Source organism: Camarhynchus parvulus, chromosome 21 (assembly GCF_901933205.1).
Source record: "Camarhynchus parvulus chromosome 21, STF_HiC, whole genome shotgun sequence".
NCBI lineage: Eukaryota > Metazoa > Chordata > Aves > Passeriformes > Thraupidae > Camarhynchus > Camarhynchus parvulus.
The window spans coordinates 7473452-7487723 of NC_044591.1; the positions used below are offsets into that span (position 1 = coordinate 7473452).

Consider the following 14272-nt stretch of genomic DNA (forward strand, 5'->3'; position numbering starts at 1 on the left):
AGGATGCTCAAAAAAAACAGCCGTGCCCAGGAGGATGCTCAAAAATCCAGCTGTGCCCAGGAGGATGCTCAAAAATCCAGCTGTGCTCAGGAGGATGCTCAAGAATCCAGCTGTGCCCAGGAGGATGCTCAAAAAAAACAGCCGTGCCCAGGAGGATGCTCCAAGAATCCAGCCGTGCCCAGGAGGATGCTCCAAAAATCCAGCTGTGCTCAGGAGGATGCTCAAGAATCCAGCTGTGCCCAGGAGGATGCTCCAAGAATCCAGCCGTGCTCAGGAGGATGCTCAAAAATCCAGCTGTGCCCCCTAAAAGTCCCAGAGCAAAAAGGGTCAGGCTGCGTCGGGTGAAGGGGACTCGGTGTTCAGAGGGAGAACCCAGAAGTGCCTGCATTAACTGGATTCCTTCACCCCAGAGCCCGCAGCCGGTCCCTGTGAGGATCCCCTGGAGCAGCCAGAGCTCCCCCAGCTCTGCAGGCTGCCAGGCTGCCCAGGGCACTGCCCATCCTGTGGGAGCAGAGGCAGCAGACACGAGATGGAGGGGAAAAAAACCCCAAAAATGCCAAAACCCCCAAATTCCAACCAGGTCTGAGCACAGTGGGGTTTTCTTTCCACCTCCAAACCCGATTCCAGCAAAAATGCCAGGTGATCTGTGCTCCGTGAGGTCTTCCCTGCAGAGGAAACCCCAAATCCCCCCAGATCTGGGGATCCCTCCTTTCCTCCCTGCCCTGGGCTCACCCCAAGTGCTGCCTGTGTCTGCCCAGGCAAGGAGGGGAGAAAATCCCCCCCAGGAGAAACTGCAGGGCAGTGCCAGGGGGGCTGGGGTGTCCCTGATGTCCCTCCAGAGCCAGGACAGGACACAAACAAGGGACAGAGTCTCAGGGTTGTCATTTTCCAGCCTCTTAGGCCAGATCCTTTTGGAAGGTCAGCAGCAAACCCAAATGTTTTCACCTGATGCTGTGAATTCTTGACCTTTGTTCCCTGCAGAGGCTGCAGCTCACACACAGCAGCAAAACCTCTGCTTTGGTTCTTTCCACAACCATTTGTACTCCAATACCTCTGGTTGTATTTTCGGGGTTTTTGGGAGGTTCCCAACAAAGTTTACATGTAAAGGCTGAGTGGGTTCTTGTATTTAAATGTGAATGTGGCTGGTTGAAGAGATGTTGAATTTTCCAGCTGTGGCTGGTGCTCCGTTCTGTAAAACACCTTCAGGAGTGGGTGGGTCCAGGTCTTGGAGCTGTTGTTGTTTTCTCTCAGCTTTGCTCTGTTTTGGGGAGGATTTGTGTCTGATAAGCCCCAAAAGATCAATTTATTCTGAACAAAATGTGCTACGGGACATCCCAAATGTGCTGGGAGTGAACACTCTGAGGATCACCATCATATTTTAGCTGACTTGCACCAGCAAAACCTGCAATGATCATAAGGGGGAAATCCCCTCCTGCTGATATTAAAGTTCCCTGTGGATTTCTGAGCTTGGACAATCCCAGTGTGCATCCCCTGGGATCACCTCCCTCCCTTTGCCATCCTCTGCTTTGATGGAGGGGAATTTTTACCCATCCATGAGCAACTCCCCGGGTGCCCCGTGGGTGGGAGAATCCACCAAAATGTGCAAGGGTTGGAGCAATGGGAGCTTCTGCCCCTGGTGCCTCTGCTCTGCCGGGGCTGGCACAGCACCAAGCCCCCAAAACGCCTCTGCAGGGCGGCGAAAATTCCCCAGGAATTCCCACGGGGAGGCTCGGCTCTGGTTTCAGCAGCGAGACGTGAAGGGGAAGTCAGAGTGAAGGAAAAATCCAAGTGGAAAAAAAAAATCCGAGTGAAAAAAAATCGGAGTGAAAAAAAATCGGAGTGAAAAAAGTCTGGGTGAAAAGAAATCTGGGTGAAAAAAAAAATCCGAGGGAAGGAAAAATCAGAGTGAGGGAAAAATCAGAGTGAAGGAAAATCTGAGTGAAAAAAAAAATCTGAGTGAAAAGAATCTGAGTGAATGAAAAATCAGAGTTAAAGACAAAAAACCGAGGGAAGGAAAAATCAGAGTTAAAAATCCGAGGGAAGGAAAAATCAGAATGAAGAGAGAGTCAGAGGGAAGGGAAAATCTGAGGAAGGAAAAAGCAGAGTGAAGAAAAAAAATCAGAGTAAAGGCAAATTCAGAGTGAAGAAAAAGAGGAAAGGAAAAGTCAGAATTAAAGAAAAATCCGAGGGAAGGAAAAATTCGAGGGAAGGCAAATTCGGAGTGAAGGAAAAATCAGAGGGGAAGGAAAAATCAGAGTGAAGGAAAAATCCGAGGGAAGGAAAAATCCGAGGGAAGGAAAAATCAGAGGGAAGGAAAAATCTGAGTGAAGGAAAAATCTGAGTGAAGGAAAAATCCGAGGGAAGGAAAAATCAGAGGGAAGGAAAAATCAGAGTGGAGGAAAAATCAAAGGGAAGGGAAAATCTGAGGGAAGAAAAAATCCGAGTGAAGGAAAAATCAGAGGGAAGGGAAAATCTGAGGGAAGGAAAAATTGGAGGGGAGGCAAATTGAGAGGGAAGGAAAAATCAGAGTGAAGGCAGATCCAGAGTGAAGGGGCTGCGGCAGCCAAAGCCCTTGCCAGAAGGGGGAGAGGCATCCCTGGGTGTCCGGGCGGGATGGAACACGGGGCAGCTCCCCGGGCAGCACCTGCCTGGCTTTGTCATGTGCCTGGCACCGCCGCGGGTCAGCTGAGCGGGCTACGTGCGGGCAGGGCTGGCACCAGGGCTGCAGGATGCTCACAGCGGGCCCCGGGATTGTGCTGGGCGAGGTTGGAGCTCCTGGCTGCCCCCTCCCTCCTGGCAGCTTTGGTCTGGGACAAATCCTCGGGTATATTGAATTTGCGAGCTTTAATCTCCATTCTGGCCGTGGATAAAAACCCCGGGCGTGCGTGGCCTTGCTGCGAGGCAGAGAGGAGAGAGCTGGAAAGGTCAGAGAATAAACCAAGCGTTACAATTCCAGGCTGCTCTGCTCCCTGGCGGAGCTGTGGCACAGGCTCCCAAATCCCCTGGGACCAGCAGGACCTTTCAGCGATTCCTTTCACTCCTGCAGCCAGCTGAGAGCCTCCAGCTCCCGAAATATTCATACATCCTCCCCTTCCCCGAGAGGCCTCCGGACAGCACCTTCGATTCCTGCTTCTGTTTGCACCAAGAGGACGCCAAGAAAAATACTTTTTTCTTCACTCCGAATTTTCCTTCCCTCGGATTTTTCCTTCCCTCTTTCTTCATTCTGATATTTTCTTCACTCTGATTTTTCCTTCCCTCTGAATTTTCCTTCCCTCGGATTTTTCCTTCCCTCAGATTTCCCCTTCCCTCGGATTTTTCTTTAACTCTGATTTTTCCTTCCCTCTGAATCTTCCTTCCCTTTTTTTCATTTTTTTTATTCAGATTTTTTTCCCCTCAGATTTTTTTCATTTGGGGATTTTCTGGGAATTTTTCAGCCCCAGAGGAGTGGGGTTTTGGCCAGAAAAACCCCAGGTTCAGTGAAACTCTCAATCCCTGGGACGGCCATAAATAAATCACTTAGGCCAGGGTTAAACCCAGTGGTGTGGTGGTGTTCACAGAGGTCCCAGGAAGAGGGAAGGGATGAGGATCTTGACCTCATCCCATGTTTCAGAAGGCTAATTTATTATTTTATTATATATATTATATTAATATATAATATAATATAAATAATAATAATAATATATTATATATTATATATTATATATTATATATTGTATTATATTATATATATATTATGTATATTCTTTTAGTATAGTTTTATATTATTTATATATATAATATTATATATATAAATAATATAAAACTATACTAAAAGAATAGAACAAAGGATTTCATCAGAAGGCTTGAAAGGAATAGAAAAATAATGACAATAAAATCTTGTGACTGATCAGAGCCCGAGCCAGCTGGGCTGTGATTGGCCATTAATTAGAAACAACCACATGAGACCAATCACAGAGGCACCTGTTGCATCCCACAGCAGCAGATAACCATTGTTTGCATTTTGTTCCTGAGGCCTCTCAGATCCTCAGGAGACAACTCCTGGCACAGGACGGGTTCTTCATCAACCATGCCTGTGGTCCAGTGGTTTCCAGCCCAGCTGGGGCTGCAGGCCTGGCAGTTCTGGGTGCAGGGGATGGGGAGCAGGGGGGGATGGCGACAGCGCTCAGGGATGTGTTCAGGGCAGCCCAGAGCTCCTGAGCCGGGAGGGACCCGTGGAAGGCGCTGCTGGTGCCAGGCTGTGCCTCAGAGGGACGGGGACACGGTGACACTGCCCCATGGCCCTGCCTGCTCTGTGCCCGAACCCCTGAGCTCCCGCAGCTCTGGCTCCCCACACACACACACACACATCGATTTATCCTCCTGCAAAGCCCAGCGCTCCCTTAGCGCCTCCCCGCAGACACAGGGATGGACACCGGAGTAGTAAATGAGGCAGAACTTTATTAGAAGCTTCCAGCACGTTCCATCGGCTCTCCTCCTGCACACAAGCCCTCTCGGTGGGTGTTGAGCTGCTCCAGGCCGTGCGGAGCCTGTCCAGCCCTAAACCCCAGCCCCAGATGTCTCTGCAGCGCCCACGGCCTCCAGCCCACCCCTGCAGCCCTCAGGGCCTTTCAGCACGAGGAAAGGAAGCTCCCCTCTCTGCTGTCAGCCCACAAACAGCGCGATCTCAACCCCCGTCCCTCCCTGGTGCTGTCACCAGGCCGCTGAGGGGAGGAAACTCCTCCTCAGTAGCGCCCTGGGGTGCTGAGGGAGGCACTGGGGACAGAGGGAACGGAACCATTTCATTTCCCACTTTGCATTCCACGCTCCCCTCACCCCACGCCTCCCTTGGCCTCTCTGGGACGGGAGGCACAAAAGGAAATAAATCTGATATCCAGAGCCTTTCCTGCTGCCAGGCACAGCCAAACCTGCCCACCTCCTCCTCCCTCCTCTCCAACATCCTCCTGTCCCCTTTCCTGACCCTCCCCGAGCTCCCTGTCCCTGCTCCCTTCCCCCGAGTGACCCCTGCCCGTCCTCTGCTGCAGGACGGGGACGTGTCCCTGCCCCAGCTGTCCCCAGGGACAGAGCCACGGCGGCAGAAACCTCATCCCCGAGCTGGGACTTCTTGGGAGTGAAACCCAAGAGGGATTTGATCCTCCTGGAGCGATCATGGGAGCGCTTGGCAGCGAGCCCTGCATCCCTCCGGGAGCTGCTGCCCAGCCCAGGCTCTGCCAAGCTCTTCCCAAAGCTCCTCCAGAGACATCCCGGCTCTTCTGTCGGGGTGAAACACTTCCCTGCTTCCCCCGTGCATCCCTGTGCCACCTCCAAACACCTCTGTGCCACCTCTGTGCGTCCCTGTGCCACCTCCGTGCCTTCCTGTGCCACCTCTGAGCATCCCTGTGCCACCTCTGTGCGTCCCTGTGCCACCTCCAGGTGACTCCAGCGGGGAGGAGGGACCATCGGGGCACTGCCAGCCCCTGTCCTGTCCTGTCCTACCGTCAGTTCCCGTGCCCGGGAGGCTCCCGCTCCCCGTGCCATCCTGTCCGCTCGGGGATGGGGCCGGGGAAGCTCTCGGGGCTGGCTCCAGGCTTCTCCCACTGTCCAGAACAAAGCCCCGGCCCCGGGCGGCGGCTCCGGCGCGGCAGGGGTTAACTCCGGGGGGGCCCTTCCCTGACCGTCCTTCGGAAGTAGCGGATGGCCGAGAGGGTGCCAAAGCTCGCCAGGAACACTGCAAAAGAGCCCAGGACATTCCCGCTGTCACTCCGGTCCCAAAGGGCTCGGGGGGACACGCGGGGTCGCTCCTCTCCCTTCCCCAGTCCCCTCCTGCCCGGGTTTGCATTCCCAGCACACGGAATTTGCTCCTCTCCCTTCCCCAGTCCCCTCTCCTGCCCGGGTTTGCATGCCCAGCACACGGAATTTGCTCCTCTCCCTTCCCCAGTCCCCCTCTCCTGCCCGGGTTTGCATGCCCAGCACACGGAATTGCTCTCTTCCCCCCCTCTCCTGCCCGGGTTTGCATGCCCAGCACACGGAATTTGCTCCTCTCCCTTCCCCTGTCCCCTCCTGCCCGGGGTTTGCATGCCCAGCACACGGAATTTGCTCCTCTCCCTTCCCCAGTCCCCTCTCCTGCCCGGGTTTGCATGCCCAGCACACGGAATTTGCTCCTCTCCCTTCCCCTGTCCCCTCCTGCCCGGGTTTGCATTCCCAGCACACGGAATTTGCTCCCAGAGCGTTCCCAGATGCTCACAGCCTGACTGGGCACACCCAGGGCCGGGAGTTGGGTGCACGGAGACAGCCCCATGCCATGAAAAGGGCTGGTTCAGGGGAAAGGCTCAGTAGGGTCCCTCGGTTGGATGCAGAGATCCGGGGGAGGTTTAATGGATGGGGTGGATACCCAGATCCAGGCGGGGATTTTGTGGATTGGTTGGAGTCACAGGTTCAGGTGGAGATTTGATCTTGGATGAGAGAAAGACACACAAGGAAAACCCCACCTGGGTTCAGGACAGCACCTTCATTTCTTGCTTGTGTTTGCACCAAGAGGATGCCAAGAAAAATCCCATTTGGGGGATTTTCTGGGGATTTTCTGGCCCCAGCCAAAAGCAGAAAATATCCAAAGCTCCAAATCAAAAGATGTAGGGACACAAGAAATGACAAATGGGGGTGAAACCCAAACCAAGCTCTGCTCTGTCCCTGCACCCAATGGTTTTCATTTGGTTTATAAGGGACTTTAAGTTCCCTTGATTTCCAAGCAAAACCAGGAATCCAAGCTGTGTTTTTGGACCCCATACTTTAAATTCAGACTGGATTTTGATTTATGAGCTAGAGGAACACAAACTCAGCTTGTTGGAAGCCCAAATGCCCAGAGAGAGAGAGAGCGGCTGCTCCGGGCTCCGGAGCCGCTCCTGCCTCCCTCCTCTCCAGGTTATTCCACCCCGGGGCACGAGGAGCTTATCCCCCTTTCCACCCCTTCCCCGGGGACATTTCCTCCATCCCAAACCCTCAGCAGGAGGAGGAGCAGGCCGGGAGCTGCTGGGGATGACGGCAGGGAGCAGCCGTAGCTCAGGAGCTATTCCCAGCCCGCGGTGTCGGCTTCCTGCTGACCTTAGCAGGGAACATTCCTCGCCTGCAAGAGCAGCAGGAACCCTCAGCCCTGGCACTTCTTCCCGTGGAAGGGGCTCTGTGGGGCAGGGATCGGGAATGCTGCTTTCCCTGAGTCCTGCTCATCCAGACATCCCCATTCCTGTGGGATTCTATGAGTTTCTGTTTCCTCAATTTCCTCTCTCCTCACCAGCTGCCAGGAGCTGGGCTTGGAGAGCATCCCACAGATCCTCAGGGAATTGCAGGACTCAGTGCAGGGGGATGATGGGGAGAACATTGAACTTCCTCCTCCTTTTTGGGGGGAAGATTAAACCTTCCGAGCACCTCAGAAAAACACGGGAATTTTGGTGCTGGATGAAGGTTTAATCTCAACTTTGGTCATGACAAAAAACCCCAGGCAGGCTTGGCCTTGCTGCGAGGCCAGTTGTGTTGGGAATTTTGTTCCTGCTGGGATGAGGGAGCCTAAGGAGCTCTAAGGAAGTGCTGCCAAGCTGAGCCCTGTCAGGGATCCTGGATGGAGCAGGACCAAGGCTGTGGAGCCAGCTCAGCTCCGGCCAGCAGCTGCTTTGTGGGGAAAGCACAAAAGACACGAGCAGCAATCGGGATCAGAGGGGAAAGAAAAGGCACAGAAACGGCTTTGGAGCACCAGGAAAAGGCTGCACTTCCCCAGAGGCAGCTGCAGGTATAAATATCCCGATTTTCCTCCCTGCCAACGTCCCCTAGAGCCCTTCCCAGCCCTCTCCAGGCGGGCACTGTACGTACTGGTCTTCCAGGCATCCGGAGCCTGCAGGTCAGATGTCTTCACAGCCCAGGAGGCGAAGGCACAGAACACCAGGCACATGTCCTTGTGGCTCAGCACCCGGGGCTCCTCCTCTGCTGCTCCTGCCACGAGAGGAGCACGAGGCGCTGGGGGCTCTGTGCCACCCCCTCTGCCCCCCTGCCCTCCCTCTGCCACAGCAAAGCCCGGGGAAGTCATCCCTGGAGGTCTTTTGGTACCAGGGGGGGACATCAGAGGGCTCTGTGTGTTCCCAAGGGACAGTGGCACATTTGTCACCCCTGCCCTCAGTCCTGCACTCTGTTAAAAACCCCAAGGAAATAGGGTTTGTACCCCTCCCCTCAGTCCTGCACTCTGTTAAAAACCCCAAGGAAATAGGGTTTGTACCCCTCCTCAGTCCTGCACTCTGTTAAAAACCCCAAGGAAGCGTTTGCTGAAGCCGCCCCCCGCTGCCCCAGCGCCTCCCCGCAGCTCTCCCAGCTCTCTGCGGCGGCTGCAGTTGGGTCTGGGGGGCAGATCTGGGACACAGCAATTCCTGGGGACACAGGCAAGGTCCCCTTGCTGTCCCCAGTGTCCCTGGGCACAGCCAGCTCCAGGACAACACCTGAGAGCGCTCAGTGTCCCTCTGGGCATCCCACCCCACTCCTGCCTCCTCCAGGGATGGAGACATCCCCGAGTGCTCTGCATTCCCTGAGCCAGCCTGCAACACCTTCAGATCAGGTTCTTTTTGCCCCTATTCATTTGATCAGGCTTTTCATTAAAGCTGGCTTATTAATTAGCTGTGACCAGCTCAAAGGGGTTTTTTCAGACTGGAAGCTCCATGTTGAGGCTCCCTTTGGGATGGCTCCCTCAGTGTTTGGGTTTAGGATTAACTCTGAGCATCAGTTAAGCTCAAAGCCAAACCCCTGCCTGTCCTGGTGGATCAAACTTCTCCCTTTATTCCCATTTCTCTCACCTGCCCCCAGGAGCAGGCAATGCTCAGGTGACCTCTGAGGTCTCCAGAGGGTGTTTGTCTGCTCAGGGTGGGTTTTGCAGCCCCACATTGCCTGTCCATGCTGGGGGACCTGGCCAGGAGCACTGGCTTGGCACAGGGGACAGGGAGAGGAACATCCCAAGGGAGAACCCAAGGGACAGAGGGAACATCCCAAGGGAGACCCCGAGGGACAGAGGGAACATCCCAAGGGAGAGCCAGGGTGACACAGCCTGGGACGTGTCCCTACAGGGGACAACAGGATTTACCTCTCAGTGCCAGGGCCCTGTCCTCATCTTCTGGCCACCCCTGGGCTCCACCCAGCGGGACCAGGGCGAGCTCCTCTCCGGATCTTCTGGGCACCAGGGCCTGGGAGCTCGGGGCTTGGCCTCCTCCCAGCTGCCCCTGCCTCTGCAGCAGGGACCTCAACGCCCCCACAGCTTTCTTCACCTCTGAGGCCGGGGCCATGGAGAAAATCCCTCTCCAGCCCATCCTGTTGGGGGCTGGCTCTGGGAAGAAGTGTTCATGCACGTCAGGGACTGAGATAACCACGGTGTCCTTGTCTGGAGCAGAGCTGGGAGCCTCCTTGTGCAGCCCAGGGCGCTCCAAGCCTCTGAACTTCTTTCTTTTCCTCTCTTTAGCTTTGCCTTTTTTCCTGCTTCCTTCCGGCTCGGTGAAGAAGTACTCGTAGAGTTCAGGCCAGGAGATTTCCCTCTGCAAGGGCGACTTCCGCCCCTCCAGGGAGCTGCCCAGCTCCTCCTCCTCCTGGGAATCACAGAACAGGTACTCGTACATCTCGGGCCAGGTCACATCCAGGGAGCTGGGCTTGCCAGAGGCCCCATCCGCAAAGCACAGGGGGCTCACGGCCCTGGGGAGCTCGGCTGCAGCTTCCCAGGGGAGCCCAGCGGCAGGATCACACGGGATCTCGATGGCAGGGATCCTGGGGAGCTCAGCTGCAGGGATCCTGGGGATGTCAATGGCAGGACTCCTGGGGAGCTCAATGGCAGGGATCCTGGGGAGCTCAGCTGCAGGGATCCTGGGGAGCTCAATGGCAGGGATCCTGGGGATATCAATGGCAGGGATCCTGGGGAGCTCAGCTGCAGGGATCCTGGGGGTCTCCATGGCAGGACTCCTGGGGAGCTCAGCTGCAGGGATCCTGGGGGTCTCCATGGCAGGACTCCTGGGGAGCTCAATGGCAGGGATCCTGGGGGGCTCCATGGCAGGACTCCTGGGGAGCTCAATGGCAGGGATCCTGGGGAGCTCAGCTGCAGGGATCCTGGGGAGCTCAATGGCAGGACTCCTGGGGATATCAATGGCAGGGATCCTGGGCATCCCAGCTGCAGGAACCTCAGGGATCTCTGAGGGTTTCCTGGGAATTTCTGCTGCAGGAACTCCAGGGATCTCTGAGGGCTTTCTGGGAAGTTCAGCAGCAGGAATTCCAGGGGTCTCAGGAGCAGGAATTCCAGGGATCTCAACAGCAGCAGGAATTCCAGGGATGTCAGCAGCAGCAGGAATTCCAGGGGTCTCAGGAGCAGGAACTCCAGGAGTCTCAGCAGCAGCAGGAATTCCAGGAGTCTCAGCAGCAGCAGGAATTCCAGGGGTCTCAGCAGCAAGAACTGCAGGTATCTCAGCAGCATTCCCTCCAGCTATCTCAGCAGCATTCCCTCCAGGTATCTCAGCAGCAGGAATTCCAGGTATCTCAGCAGCAGGCTCCCCGCCAGCCCCCTCAGCAGCATTCCCCCCAAACGCTGCCGCACTCCCGGGCTGGAGAGGCTTCCCTGGCATCTCCTGGCTCTGCTCTCCTGGGCCGTCTCCAGGGGCCGCGGGGACACTGTCACGTCCGCCCGAAGCCCCGGCCTGCCCTGCCTTTGGGGGCTTGGTGCCCTTTGTCCTGCCCGGGGCCTTTGGGGTCCCGGCATCGCCGCCGTCCCCCCGCCTGTTGTCCGCCGCCTCCTCGCTGCCCAGCCTCACCAGCGCTCCCTTGGCCGCCTTGTCCTTGGCTCTGCCCTTCCGAGGGGAGCCCGGCGAGCCCGGCGGAGCCTTCCCGGGGGGTGCCGCGCTCAGGGGGTCCCTGTCCCCCTCGGCGCCGCCGGCCCCGCGCTGCTTGCGGCTCTTCCTGGGCTGTGCCGGCACCTTGGGCCTCACCGCGCCGGGCGATGCCGCTCCCGGCTCCGTGCCCGCCTTGTCCGGCTCGCGGCCGCCCTGGGCACCGTCCCGGGGGACGGGCTCCCCGCGGGCTCCGGGGGCACAGAGGCTGCTGGGGCTCCTGGCGGTGCCAGCGGGGCTTGTCCCGCTCCCGCATGCCCCGCCCTGCCCGGGGGCTCCGTGCCCGCGGGCGCTGCCCCGCCGTGTCCCGCGCTGGCGCCGCCGCCGCGGGTGCCGCGGGGGCTGCCTCCTCTGGGCGCTGGGCATGGCAGCGGCCGCCGGGCCGCTGGGCTGGTGGCTGTGGCACAGGAGCCTGCCCACAGAGCCCAGCTCCGCTTCGTCCTCGCTGCCCGACAGCCGCTCCGGCACGCAGCGCTGCCCGCGCTCCGGGCGGGTGGCACCGGCGCTGTCACCACGTGGGACAGGGCTGGCGGTGCCAGGCGGTGCTGGCTCGCCGCCCGGCCTGGCTGCGATCACCCTGTCGCGTCCCGCGGTGTCCCCTTGCTCAATGTCACTGAGGCTCTGCTCCTCGGCCGTGGCCAGCGAGGCCGGCGCCAGGCTGCACTCCTCGGAGGCCCGCAGGAACTCGGCCCACTCGCGGTCGTTCAGCTGGATGCTGTACTCGAAGTTATCCATGCCTGCGGCAGGGGAGCAGCGACACGTCAGGCACGACAGGGTGGCACCGCTGTGTGCCCCCAAAATCCAGCTGTGTGCCCCCAAAATCCAGCTGTGTGCCCCCAAAATCCAGCTGTGTGCCCCCAAAGGCCAGCTGTGTGCCCCCAAAATCCAGCTGTGTGCCCCCAAAGGCCAGCTGTGTGCCCCACAGCTGCACAGAAGGTTTGGGATCCTCCCCACAGCTACACAAGAACTTTGGGATGCTCCCCAGAGCTGCACAGGGGCTTTGAGAAGATCCCCAGAGCTGCAAGGAAGGTTTGGGGTTCTCCCCACAGCACCATCACACCCCACAGCCCCCTCTCCCACCCCTTTTGCCTCCCACCCACCTTAAACCCGGCACTGATGTCCCCGAGCATTCCCAAAGCCCAGAGCAGCCACGGCAGCAGCTCCGGCCTTGCAGGGGCCCTGGGCAGGGAGGAGCGGCACAGCTGGACAGCAGGACACACAGCTGGACAGCAGGACACACAGCCGGACAGCAGGACACACAGCCAGACAGTGGGACACACACAGCTGGACACACAGCCGGACAGCAGGACACACACAGCCGGACAGCAGGACACATACAGCCGGACAGCAGGACACGCACAGCTGGACAGCAGGACACACACAGCTGGACAGCAGGACACACAGCCGGACAGTGGGACATACACAGCTGGACACACAGCCGGACAGCAGGACACACACAGCCGGACAGCAGGACACACAGCTGGACAGCAGGACACGCAGCAGGAGACGCGGGGAGGGGACAGGGCCATCCTACCTGTCCCGCAGCCCCGGGCCGGACGGGGCCATGCGAGCAGCCGCCGCTGAGCCCTCCCAGCAGCGCATGGTGCCGAGCCCTGGCCGGGGCACAGAGCCCGGCTGCAGCCCGGATCCATTCAGGGGCTAAAAATAAACCCTCTGTCCCTCCCCGGTGTCACCTGAGAGCCCAGTGCCACCGGCCCCTATTTAGAACTGCCGGGGGACGTGCCAGGGTGGCTGTGACCGTGTCACAGGGCTCTCAGGCTGAGGGAGCAGACGAGGATCTGACTCCGTGTTCCAGAAGGCTGAGTTATTATTTTATCATATATATTACATTAGAACTATACTAAAAGAATAGAAGAAAGGATTTCCTTAGAAGGCTGGCTAAGAATAGAACAGCAAAAAATGATAACAAAGGCTCTGTCTTGGACTCTCTGTCCGAGCCAGCTGGGCTGTGATTAGCCATTAATTAGAAACAACCACATGAGACCAATCACAGATGCACCTGTTGCATTCCACAGCAGCAGATAATCATTGTTTACATTTTGTTCCTGAGGCCGTTCAGCTTCTCAGGAGGAAAAATCCTAAGGAAAGGATTTTCCATAAAAGATGTCTGTGACAGGTGGCAGCCAACGTGTGACAGTGCCACAGCCATGTCTGGGGGCACTCCTGGTGCCCCCTGCTCCCTCCCGGGGTCGCTCCATGGGCAAGGGGGACAGGGCACGGAGCTGGCAGCCCTTGGCACAGCTGGCTGGCAGCGACTGCCCCTTTTCCCACAGAGCCCCCTCTCTGCCTCAGTCACGCTCCCCAGGGTGACCCTGAACCACCTCAGGGCCAGGGGTCATCTATTTAGGGCACTCCCGGGGCAGGGTGACATCAGGAGGTCACAGCCAGCCCCAGGGTCTTGTGACAAACCCCGCAGGGCATGTGGCGGCGCCCAGGGCCACCTGTGCCACACGCTGTGGGCACAGCTCGGGGCAGCCTGGCACGGGGCGCTGGCACAGCGCCCAAGGCTGGCCTGGCGGGTCACGAAGCCGAGCCAGAAATAACCCTGAGCTCCCACCAGCCTTCCTCCCACCTTCCTCCCCGCCCCAGGGTCAGAAATAGCTGCCCTGAGGGCGCTGCCGGCAGGACAGGGGCTGGGGGAGAGACCCCACACCCAGCCCTGCCCCGGGGCTCCAGGCACCCCCTCGGCCCCCAGGACCCCGCGGTGGGACACTCCTGGCCAGGGCTGGGGGGGCTGCGGGAGCTGAGAGTGACCTTGCACCCCTCGGGGGTCCCACAGGCTCTGCACCCCTCGGGGCTCCTCCCCAGGGCCAGCTGCTGCCCATGCCCCCCTGCCCACCTCCCTGCGGGCACAGCTCTGGGCTCTGTCCCCTCGGGGAGGTGACAGCAGCGTCCCTTGTCCTGCCATCCCTGGGATGGCTGTGTCCCCAAGCACAGGTGACCGCAGGGTGTCCCCGCCATCCCTGGGATGGCTGTGTCCCCAAGCACAGGTGACCGCAGGGTGTCCCTGCCATACCCGGGATGGCTGTGTCCCCAAGCACAGGTGACCGCAGGGTGTCTCCGCCATCCCTCGGGACCGAAGCTCCCCGCGGCGGCGGCTGTCCCGCACTGCACGGCCGGGACGGAGCCAGCAGAGCCCAGCCCGGCGGGGACAGGAGGAGGGATCGGAATCATTGCCCGGGACGCGCTGCCCTGGAGCCGCCCGGAACATCTGCGGGGAGGAGCCGCTCCCTCCTTCCCGGCCCGACCTGCCCCGCCCCGCTCCCCTCGCGGAGCGGAGGGGAAACCGAGCGGTTCCCTCCGCTTGGCTCGGCCACTTCCTCCCCTTGGAGCCGGGCCTGAGGCAGGGAGAGCTTTCAACGAGCGCCCGAGAGCGGCAGGGAGCGCGG

General features: G+C 58.7%; 1 protein-coding gene across 1 annotated transcript; it reads right to left on the reverse strand.

Moving 5' to 3' along the window:
• Window positions 1–5624: 5624 nt before the first annotated feature.
• On the reverse strand, window positions 5625–13995 carry PERM1 (PPARGC1 and ESRR induced regulator, muscle 1). The gene is made up of 5 exons (XM_030964052.1): window positions 13900–13995; window positions 10526–11599; window positions 9086–9703; window positions 7834–7950; window positions 5625–5704 (listed from the first exon to the last, which is right to left on the reverse strand). Exons 2-5 carry the CDS (start codon window positions 11595–11597, stop codon window positions 5625–5627), a joined length of 1887 nt encoding a protein of 628 aa, XP_030819912.1. The 5' UTR covers window positions 11598–11599; window positions 13900–13995.
• Between the last annotated feature and the right edge of the window lie 277 nt (window positions 13996–14272).